The sequence below is a fragment of the Protopterus annectens genome, chromosome 10.part0 (genome assembly GCF_019279795.1).
Source record: "Protopterus annectens isolate FY-2018-M chromosome 10.part0, PAN1.0, whole genome shotgun sequence".
NCBI lineage: Eukaryota > Metazoa > Chordata > Ceratodontiformes > Protopteridae > Protopterus > Protopterus annectens.
In genome coordinates this window covers 1,307,779,100-1,307,791,416 of record NC_056744.1, presented here as the reverse complement: position 1 = coordinate 1,307,791,416, position 12,317 = coordinate 1,307,779,100, and the positions used below count along the sequence as shown (strand labels likewise).

Here is a 12,317-nt window from a genome sequence, read left to right as displayed (position 1 = left end):
CACGTGGCCCAAGGAACAAATGCATCTTCACATCAATCAAAAAGAGATGCTAGCTGTACAGAATGCCCTGACAGCCTTCAGGGACCTAATACATCCAGGACAACTATTAATAAAGACGGACAATACCCCAGTTATGTGGTACATAAGCAAGGGGGCACACATTCCTACCCCCTATGCAGACAAGCAATGACTTTGTGGACCACAGCACTGACCTACCAGGTATATCTGCAAGCACAATTCCTGCCAGGAACAAAAAATACACTGGCAGACGAACTAAGCAGAAATCTCATGAATGGAAGCTAAATCCACAAGTATTCAACATAATAACAAGGAAATGGGGACGCCCAGACATGGATCTTTTTGCCTCCCGTCACAATTGCCAACTACAGAAATTTTGCACAAGGACTTATCACTCTCAAGCATGGAAAGTGGATGCTCTATCATTCAGCTGGAAAGGCCTGACAGTCTATGCCTTCTTTCCAATGCCTCTACTCACGAAGATGCTTCTAAAAGTCAGACGAGAGGCCAAAAATTATCCTGATTGCACCAGATTGGCCACGCCAGCACTGGTACCCACTCATAAAGAGTTTTTCCCAAGGCCCACCTTGGCCTCTACCTCAAATCACTCATCTTCTGACACAACAAAACAATCAGATTCTGCACAGTCAACTCAGAACCTTAAACCTGGCAGCATGGCAGATAATGTAGCCACTCAGACTGCACCTCTCTCTAAAGCTGTTATGGATGTAATTTTGGAAGCCAGGAGGTCCAGCACTAGGAAATCTTATGCAGAAAAATGGAAGAAATTCTGTGCTTGGAACCAGGCACACGGGCTCGAACCACTTGTCCCTAATGTACCTCATATTTTGCAATGATTATGTAGCCCAGGCAGGTATGACCCTGACCTTGAGCAGTATCCTACCTTCACCTAGAATGATGCCACAATACAGTGATAAGATGATCAGCTTTAATAATTGGCTTAAATTCTGGTGTCATTCAAAGGGGATCCAATGTCTGTCTGCCTGGGATGACATGCTGGACAAGCCACGCTGCTTCGCAAGGGACGGCTTGCACCTGTCACCCCTGGCTTCGGATATTGGCAAAGGCTCTTGCCACCCCATAGTGCCTTTTTAGGCAAGGCTCAAATTCTAAACCTACCACCCTAGAACACCAAAAAGGAAAAAAACTAAGGGTAATGCTGCTCAATGCCAGAAGTCTCAATCTCAAGATGCACGACTCGAGGACCTTCTCAATATGGAGAACATCGATGTCTGTGCTGTGACAGAAACCTGGTTCAAGGCTCCTGAGAGCACCCCAACACTAACAGGTTTCACCTCATATCATGCTCCGCCCCAAAATCCGGACAACACCAAGAAGGAGGGGGTGTCCATATTCATAAAGGACACCCACACCTCAAGGTTGGTGGCAATGCACGATGCATCGGAGACCATCCAGGTGCAATTAACCATAGGCAAGACTGCTCTGCAATTTGTAGCATGTTACAGGCCACCCTCTCAAACTCAGGAACCTCACATGGCCTTCCTGAAAACGAGGGGATAAATGTATCTCCAAACACCATCATACTAGGTGACTTCAACTACCCTAATATAGACTGGGAACACTACTCAAGCCCAACACTCTAACCCAAAGATTCCTGGAGTTCATAAACTCAAATGCCATGGAACAACTAGTCACCATCCCCACAAGAGGTGAAAACATACTTGATCTCATCATCACGAACATGGGATCAAAATGTTCAACACCGAAGTATACCCCTCACTGGTGAGATCAGATCATAAACTAATCTCGCTGGAGGTCCTCATCCCGCCCCACCTGAAACAAAAAGACCACAGTGAAAAACTTCTCAAAAGCCGATTTCACACTTCTAAAACTAGTGTGGTCTCCTTTAAGGCCCCTGAGCCAGTGGTAAACATTACTCAAACCGCTGAATCACTTACAAATGCCTTCTACCAGCACCTACAGGACTGCATGGATCAGGCAATCCCAAACAAAACTAAGACTCTCTGTACCAAAGGCAAGCGTCCAGTCTGGTGGACCCCAGCCATAAACAAGCTCTACAACAAAAGAAGGAAGCTACTACAAGATAGAGCAAAATCCTTGAAAGGTAAGACACCTTTGATCATTATAAGTAAAAACTAAGAGCTCTCATAAAATCATCCAAGGCAAATTTTGAGAGAAAAATCGCCAAGGACTCTAAAGACAATCATAAGGCCTTCTTTAGCTATGTTAGAAACCTAGGAGGAAACTCCCAGATATGCTCAGAATTAGTTCAAAATGATGTGAAAATTACTGAACCTACACACATTGCTAACATACTGGCTGACAGGTTCAGTGCAAACTTCTCCCCTTCCCCAAAAGGAGAGATATCTATTCCAGAGGATTGTAGCCCCCCAAACATCTCCAACGCCCAGGTGAGAACTGCCCTCACTAAGGCAAAAAACAAAGCATCCATGGGACCGGATGGTGTCCCCGGCTGTGTGCTTCATGAACTCAACGAGGAATTAAACCCACAGTTAGGACAGCTGTTTAATCTTAGCCTCACCTCAGGATACGTACCCAAGGAGTGGCGCGGCGACTGTGGTCCCACTTCATAAGGGCGGTGCCTCCACAGACCCTGGAAATTACCGCCCATTAGCTTGACAAGCCTTATCTGCAAAGCCATGGAGAGGATCATAATGGAACTCATAAATAAAGACATAGGGAACTTGCAGACTTTGGATCCAACCCAGTTTGGCTTTGTCAAAGGCAGATCCTGCCTCTTAAACTTGGTTGACTTTTCGAGACAGTCACCAAGGCCATTGATGAGGGAAAGGCAGTCCATACAGCCTACCTCGACCTGGCAAAGGCCTTCACACAATACCCCACTCGGTATCATCAAAAACTCATCAGCTTGAATGTAAACCCATACATCACAAGATGGGTTGCAAACTGGCTAAGCGACAGAACCCACAGGGTCAGAGTTGCTGGAGCCATGTCAGACTCAAAGCCTGTCACAAGTGGTGTCCCACAGGGCTCAGTCCTGGGTCCACTCTTGTTCGCATCTACTTTTCTGAAGTACAAGCAAACACAGGAGGGTTATGGCTGACAAAGTTTGCAGATGACTGCAAACTGGCCATAGTCGAAAACACATCTGACACAGATATCCTCCAGAAGGGCCTCACAGAAACGGATAACTGGTGCCAGAGCCATGGCCTGAAGTTAAACGCCAAAAATGCATAGTCATACCCTTCGAAAAACAAGGTTACCCCTAGCTACCATATAGGTGACAATCCACTGAGCACAGAAAAGTCATCAGGGATCTGGGGACCCAAGTTGACAGTAGTCTTCGCTTGACACTCATGTTGCTAAAGTAGTTAGGAAAACCTTCTATATCGCCCACCTGATCATGAAGGGATTCACATCTAGATCAAGGGAGGTCATCGTCCCCCTGTACTCATCACTCATTAGACCTATGATTGAGTACAATGCCCGCTCGAATGTATCTGACCAGACACCTGATGCAGCTTGAAAGGCCCCAAAAGTTCCTCACCAAAAGGATAAAGGGTCTCAAAATATGTCTTATGCTGCCTGACTGAAAGAACTCCAGCTTTATTCAGTCTCATACCGCTTGCTCAGAGGTGACCTGTGCCTGACATATAAGGCCATGTCAAACCCAGATTTGATGAATATGCTTCACCTCAAAAATCTAGATCCCTCAGAACCACAAGGGCGGAGACTTAAACCTTGACACGGTTATAAATAGAACGTGCTGGAGGGACAGATTCATCACCCAGAGACTCCCTATGCTGTGGAACAAAATCCCGGTACATGTGAGGCAGAGCACCTCACTGGCCTTGTTCAAGAGGAATCTTGACCAATGGATGGGAGATCGCAGATATACCCCAGGGATTACTTCAGTGTCACTGCTTGACAGAGGCACAGAAAAATGATAGGCATAGTTTTTATTCAAACTAAAGGGGTGGCGAAAGCCACATAACTATGGGCTAGGCTTATAAATGCCCTTGGGCAGATAGCCTAGTATGAACCTATGAACCTATGAACCTATAAACCAATACCTAACTGAGATGTTGGACAAAGGCCTATCTTTTTCATCCATTAAAATCCATGCCTCTGCCATTTCAGCTCATTACAATACGGATCCTCTTATTTTTTCACATCCTCTACTACGACAGTACCTCAGAGGGACAAAGAATATAAGACCCCCTAGGAGAGCACCAGTACCTACGTGGGACCTCAATTTTGTTTTAGAAAAACTAACACTACCTCCATTTAAACCAGCCAGCACAGCTGATCTAAAATTCTTGTCATGGAAAACTGCTCTGCTCCTAGCAGTCACTTCAGCAAGAAGAGTCTCAGAGTTACAGGCATTGATGGCTGTGGAACCTTTTCTCATTTTTCATCAGGACAGGGTTTGTCTTAGGACAAACCCAACATTCATGCTAAAAGTGATCACCAGTTTGGCCTTAAACCAAACCATTCCGGTCCAGCTGGTGAATCTGGGAATCTTGAGGCAATGTTATAACTGCCTCATGTACACAGACAATCCTCTCCTCCTCCCACATAACACAAATACTTGCGAGAGATGCAGCTATTCAGCCAAACTGGAGGCTGAGCTCTCTCAACTCAGGACTGGCAAGACCAGACAGGAGGAGAAGGCAACTACACACACCACAAAACCAGCCTCACATAATGCTACCACTCCACTGAATCAAACACATAAACACACAAAGACATACTCGGAGGCTCTGAGTAAAAATTTACCTAAACAGCAGAGGCCTCCAAAGCAGACACCCAAACAACTGCTACCTCAAGACACCCCAGAAGCAACACATAAACCACAAAAGCAGTGTGCAAAGCAGTCACAGCCCTTAAGGCCAAATACAACACCAAACATACTTGTCATAGGTGACTCCATAGTCAGACACACTGACGTCCCACTCACCAGGCTGAACAAGGAGAGGGTCACAGTAATCTGCCTATCGGGCGCTAGAATCCGCCACATAACACAAGCACTCAGGTCACTCCACGGCAAGTACAAATATGACACAGTCATTGTCCATGCTGGTGTGAACGACCTGAGTCGCACTCCCTGGACTACATGAAAAGAGACATAGAGGAGCTCTCTGATTATGTAGCCCAGGCAGGTATGACCCTAACCCTGAGCAGTATCCTTCCTTCACCAAGAATGATGCCACAATATAGAGACAAGATGATCAGCTTTAACAATTGGCTTAATGTCTGGTGTCATTCAAAGGGATCCAGTGTCTGTCTGCCTGGGATGACATGCTTGACAAGCCACGCTGCTCGCAAGGGACGGCTTGCACCTGTCACCCTGGGATTCTGGATATTGGCTAAGGCTCTTGCCACCCCCATAGTGCCTTTTTAGGCAAGGCTCAAATTCTAAACCTACCACCCTAGAAAACAAAAATGGGAAGAAACTGAGGGTAATGCTGCTCAATGCCAGAAGTCTAAATCTCAAAATGCACGCACTCGAGGCCCTTCTCAGTATGGAGAACATCGATGTCTGTGCTGTAACTGAAACCTGGTTCAAGGCTCCTGAGAGCACCCCGCACTATTAGGTTTTACCTCATATCATGCTCCGCCCCAAAACCCGGACCACACCACAAAAGGAGGGGTGTATCCATATTCATAAAGGATACCCACACCTCCAGGTTGGTGGCAACGCATGAAGCTTCGGAAACCATCCAGGTGCAACTAACCATAGACAAAACTGCTCTACAAAATGTAGCATGCTACAGGCCACCCTCTCAAACTCAGGAACCCCACACAGCCTTCCTGAAGACACTGGAGGGTATAAATGTATCTCCAAACACCATCATATTGGGTGACTTCAACTACCCGAATATAGACTGGGAACATTACTCAAGCCCTAACTTTCTAGCCCAACGGTTCCTGGAGTTCATAAATTCAAATGCCATGGAACAGCTAGTCACTGTTCCCACGAGAGGAGAAAATATACTAGATCTCATTGTCACAAACATGGGGACAAAATGCTCCACACTGGAAGTATATCCCTCATTGGTGAGATCTGATCATAAACTAATCTCATTGGAAATCCACATCCCCCCACGCCAAACAAAAAGAGCATAGTGAAGAACTTCTCTAAAGCAAACTTCACACTACTCAAGACTGGTGTGGTATCCTTCAAGGCCCCTGAGCCAGTGGATACCACAACCCAAGCTGGAAGCCCTTACAAATGCCTTCTATGAACACCTCCAGGACTGCATGGATCAGGCAATCCCAAATAAAACCAAGACTCTTTCCACAAAGGGCAAACGTCCAGTCTGGTGGACCCCAGCCATTAACAAACTTTACAATAAGAGGAGAAAGCTAATACATGATAGAACAAAATCCATAAAAGGGAAGTGACCCTAGCTCATTATTAGTAAAAAAATACGAGCACTCATAAAATCAACTAAGGCCAATTTTGAGAGAAAAATTGCCATGGATTCAAAGGACAATCATAAGGCCTTTTTCAGCTATGTTAGGAACCTGGGTGGAAACTCCCAGATATGCTCAGAATTAGTCCAAAATGATAAAAAAATCACTGAACCTACAGACATTGCCAACATACTGGCAGACAGGTTCAGTGCAAACTTCACCCCCCTCTCCCCCCCTAAAGGATAGATAACTATCCCAGCCGAGTGTAGCCTCCCGGACATCTCAAATGCGCAGGTGAAAGCTGCTCTCTCTAAAGCTAAAAACACAGCATCAATGGGACTGGATGGTGTCCCCGGCTGTGTGCTACACGAGCTAAATGAGGAATTAAACCCGCACATAAGGCAGCTGTTTAATCTCAGCCTTACCACAGGATACGTGCCCAAGGAGTGGCGTACGGCAACTGTGGTCCCACTCCACAAAGGCGGCGCCTCTACGGACCCTGGTAATTACCGCCACATAAGCTTAACAAGTCTACTCTGCAAAGCTATGGAGAGGATCATAATGGAGCTCATAAACAAAGATATAGGGGACTTGCAGACATTGGACCCGACCCAGTTTGGCTTTGTCAAGGGAAGATCATGCCTTTTGAACTTGGTCGACTTCTTCAAACAGTCACCAAGGCCATTGATGAGGAAAGGCAGTCCATACAGCCTACCTTGACCTTGCAAAAGCTGACACAATACCCCACTGGTATTGTAGAAAAACTTACCAGCTTAAATGTAAACCCATATGTCACAAGATGGGTTGCAAACTGGCTTAAGGACAGAACCCACAGGGTTAGAGTTGCTGGCGCTGTGTCAGACTCCAAGCCGGTCACAAGTGGTGTCCCACAGGGCTCGGTCCTTGGCCCCTATTGTTTGGCATCTACTTCTCAGAAGTACAGGCCAACATGGGAGGACTTTGGCTGACAAAGTTTGCAGACGACTGCAAACTGGGTGCCATAGTGGAAAGTGCATCGGACACGGATATCCTTCAGAAGGGACTCACGGAAACAGATAGCTGGTGCCAGAGCCATGGCCTGAAGTTAAACGCCAAAAATGTATAGTCATACCCTTCGGGAAAAACAAGGTAACCCCAAGCTACCATATAGGTGGCAATCCACTAAGCACAGAAGAGGTTATCAGGGACCTGGGGACCCAGGTTGACAGTGGCCTTTCTTTGACATTCACGCTTGCTAAACTGGTTAGAAAGACCTTCTACATTGCCCACCTGATCATGAAGGGATTCACATCCAGATCTAGTGAGGTCATTGTTCCCCTGTACTCTTCACTTATCAGACCAATGATTGAGTACAATGCCCCATTCGGGATGTATCTCACCCGACATCTGCAGCAATTGGAGAGACCCCAAAAGTTCCTCACCAAAAGGATAAAGGGACTCCAAAATCTGTCATATGCTGCCAGATTGAAGAAACTCCAGCTCTATTCAGTCGCATACCGCCTGCTCAGAGGTGACATGTGCCTGACATACAAGGCCATGTCCAACCCGAATTAATGGACATGCTCCACCTCAAAAAATCCAAATCCACCAAAACCACTAGAGCAAGCGACTTAAACCTTAGCACGGATATAAATGGGACGTGCTGGAGGGATAGATTTATCACTCAGAGACTCCCTATGCTGTGGAATAAAATCCCGGTCCATGTGAGGCAGAGCACCTCGCTGACTCTGTTCAAGAGAAATGTAGACCTGTGGATGGGAGATCGTAGGTTTACCCCGGGGATCATCTCTGTGTCACTGCTGGACAGAGGCACAACAAACTAATGGGCACAGTATTTTTTCATATAAGGGGTGGCGTAAGCCACAAAAATTTGGGCTAGGCTTATAAATGCCTTAGGGCAGATAGCCTAGTATAAACCTATGAACCTATGAACCTATTCATTTACCTACTTTCTACCCAAATCCCCAGAATAAAGGGGAAAGACTTCTGCACGCTTTGGATATACACAGGCAGCTACGATTCTACTTGGACAAAGCAAAAGCTTTCAGAAAAACTGAGCAACTGTTTGTAGGATATGCTGCAGGATCACAAGGAAAGCCTATTACAAAGCAGACAATCTCCAAATGGATAGGACACTGCATCCGCTTCTGTTATGCACAGCATGGCAAATCTGTGCCTAAGGGCATTAAGCCTCATTCTACCAGAGCAGCAGCCACTTCAGCAGCTTTCCTCAGAGGAGTACCAGCCAAAGACATATTAAAAGCTGCAACCTGGAGCTTAGTGCACATTTTCAGCAAGCACTACCACTTACCTCTGTACTCCAAATCTAGAGCAGGCTTTGCCACTGCAGTTCTGCAGGGATTGTTAGCCTCGCCAAATCCAATTTAGACCCAGCCACCCAACCTCAGCTTTGGGATTCTACCAAAGTGTAATGACTGCAACAGTGAAACATGATGAACACAGTACAGTTGTGTACCTACCATAAATGTAGATGTTCGAGTGTATTCACTGTTGCAGTCCAGGTTACCCACCCACCATCCCTCTTTTCTTTGCTGGGACATTTCTGTACTTCTCAACTCTATACAACCTATGTGGTGTATTTGCTTGTAGATGAAGGAAATGTTTATAGTAATATATGCATTTTTTGGCATATTTTTATCTTTTCAGCCTTCCTATCTGGGGGCACCTGACATCTTGGGCAAGAAAAACTGAAGAAAATGGCGTCGATTGCAACTTTTATACCCCTGGCGCACTGACGTCAGGGAAGAGGCGACAGCAACCGACGCCGGACCAAGACTTTGGAACTCGGGCCGACTGCGGGTCGCCTGCCAGCAGGATAACCCAAGTGTAATGACTGCAACAGTGAATACACTCGAACATGTATATTTATGGTAGATACACAACTGTACCTTTCCCACCCCCCATGCTCCTGAATGGGTTAAAGTAGGTATTGCAAAAACAATGAGTGATCAACTATACCAGTGTGAAATTTCAAAATGTTCTCTAACATATTAGAAAAAGCAGAAGTCCTCAGTGATGTACTTTTAGAAGACTGCTCAAGATGGTGTTATGTTTATCATTTTATTTGTATTTTTTATTTCATTCAATTTTCTGCTAGTCCAGTTTACATCAGGTGTTCTGTTGTGCATGCAGGAGTGGCCATGTACATATGTTTTCTTGGAAAAATTTGTTAGAGAAATACAGTTGACAAGGAAAGTAAAGAAGAAAGGATGTAACTAAAAGTTGTGTGGGTTTTCCTAGCTTTATACATCACTGATGTGTATTTTATCCCTTTAGGTACCTCTGCCTGTCCCAATGGGAAATTCCACTGTACAAATACTGGATACAGACCTACGTATCTCCCAGCATCTCGAGTCAATGATGGCATCTGTGGTAAGATTTTTTTCAGCTAGTATGTAGAAACAATAGATCTAACATCAAAGACCCTCCTGAATGGGTCCTTAGTTGTTTGTAAGTTTTCCACCAATTACATTTTCACACTTTCTGTAAAAATCCACATGCCAGCATATCCTTGTGCCTATGCTGATATAAAAGGCCTGTTCTGTAAGTTTGTGACTCCTCAAAGCCCAGTAGTTAGTTGTTGCAGTGGAGAGTTTGGATCTCAGTCTTTGCTTATGTATTTCTGTAGTAAACATCAGCAGAACAGTAAGTGTCTATATGGCCATCAAATTATCAACCAAGACCCACATGCACTTTGCATTTACTGTCTCGGGGAAGAGTGTAGAATTGACAGCTGCCACAATGGCCATAGCTTGAACCCCAACTGCTTGAAGGTGAACAAGGGAAAAGTTGTTTCCCAAGTTTGCAGTCAAGAACATTGTGTCGCTGAGAATTCTTCACATGGAATCTGACAGATGGATCTTCCTTGAAGCCAGACACATTACTTTAGAGCATCACCTCAAGGACAAATACTCCAAGATCAAGTCCTCGCCTGACCCTCCTCAAGATATGTCCTGTGTTGTTTTGGCATACTCCCTGATGTTCATCGTGCATACAGCTGCAGTCATAATAGATGGGTTCTCCTGCCGTCAGGTGGGTCCTCGGTCGGCCGAATAGGTCTGGCGTCGGTTGTCGTCGCTTCTTCCCTGACGTCAGTGCGACAGGGGTATAAAAGAACCAGCCGACGCCATTTTCCCCAGTCTTTCTTGCCGCGCGGTGCCCGAAGCAGAAGCAGTTCGCAAGTGCCGGTCGGCCAGCTCCTGAAATTACGAAAATTTTGCAACCGAAGTCTTCTTGAAAGCTAAGTACCCCGTTGGGGAAACTTTTCTTGCCTCAGACCGATGTCAGACAAAGTTAATAATTGCATTTCATGTGGGAAGCAAATACCGCATAAGGATTTTCATTCCCTCTGCATTCCTTGCTTAGGCCCAGACCACGACGTCTCGGTCTGTTGTTTTTGTGCTACATTCAACAAATGCACCATTAAGTGTCGGGCGGAGTTCGCTCAGCATTATTTTGGCAAAAAATTTAACTATATTATGTCATCGGATACTCCGACTCCAGTTTTGTCTAAAAAACGCAAAGATAAGGACCGACACACGAGGTCCGCGGCCTCTACCGACACCACGCCAAAGCCAACTACAAGTGGTCCGGTTCTCAGCGAGGCACCTACGCAGCCCCTGCCTACCGACGACACTTCATTGGCGGTGTCTTCTGTGCCCGAGGTTGCAGGCTCCTCGGCCCACACCCCGACTACAGATACAGAAGCCACTTTCGGTGGTGAATCTCAAAATGTAGACAGGTCTGCCTCCTCTCAAGGTGTCTTCAGACCTTCCTCTTCTTTTTCCATCAAGGCTTTCACTAAGTCTAAAGCAGCCATGCATTCTAAGAGACAAGCTACACCGGGCCCTTCTCCAGGCCCCATGCCTAAAAAACAGATGCTTAAAATGGCTGAGGATTTAATTACTCTTATCAGGGGTTCTCAACCCCTCCCCCTCGGACAAAAGGCCCAGAGTGGAGGAAGAATCCCCCTCCTCTGACCAGGCCTCCATTATTTCAGAGCACTCTGATGAACAGGAACATTCTTACTCCCCTTTTGAAGATTCTGATGCAGAGGAATCCATTCCCTCTGTCCCCCCCCCCCCCCCCCAGAGGATTACTCATTTGGGGAAACCTTGCATACCTTAAGGGAGCACTTCCACTGGGAAGGCCAAGAGTACTCGGATTCCAAGAAAAGGCTTAGGGATTTTCTCTTGCTACCTCAGCACAGGCCTCTGGCTATACCTCCGGTCTTAGACATACTAGATGATGTGTGCTCGGAGGCCTGCCTTAACCCGGATTCTTTACCTCCAGCCCCAGTCAAGCCTGACAGGTACTACCGGGTTCCTGACTCGCACGAATTTTTATACAAAAGCCATGCGGCTGACCCAGAAACTATCTCACAGGGCCCCAAGGGAATTAAGGCCTCCACTGCTAAAAATCCATTACCTTCCAAGAGAGATTCAAGATCCTTAGAAAGGTGAGGAAAAAAGGTATACACCTCGGCCACTTTAACCATGAGGGCATTAAATTGCCAGTTCCATATGCTCAAGTACCAACAGTTTCTGTTATCACAGTTGAGAAGCAAAATGTCACAACCTGGACAACCAGACTTGAAGGAGTTGCAGGATTTGATGCATAGTGCAGAGCAAGTGGGTAAACATACCTTGCAATGTGGTTTTGATGCTCTAACGGCCTCATGTAGAGCTGCTGTTACAGGAACAGTCATACGTAGACATGCCTGACTCAAGGAGCAAACCTTACCAGATCATGTCAAAGCTAAATTACTAGATGCCCCTCTCCAAAAGGATGTATTATTTGGTGTTAAAGCTGAAGAGGTATTAAAGAAAATGGAGGAAAAGGCTAAATCAATGCAAACAGTGAAAGATTTTCTA

At 45.9% G+C, this 12,317-nt stretch overlaps 1 protein-coding gene across 1 annotated transcript in view; it reads left to right on the top strand.

Annotated features, from left to right (window-relative positions):
* LOC122814269 (glucosidase 2 subunit beta-like) overlaps window positions 1-12,317 on the top strand; it is an 834,731-nt gene that overhangs the window by 345,504 nt on the left and 476,910 nt on the right. Inside the window, exon 3 of the mRNA XM_044086863.1 lies at window positions 9,721-9,816. Coding sequence (XP_043942798.1) covers window positions 9,721-9,816 — 96 coding nt within the window. The remainder of the gene's footprint in view (window positions 1-9,720; window positions 9,817-12,317) is intronic.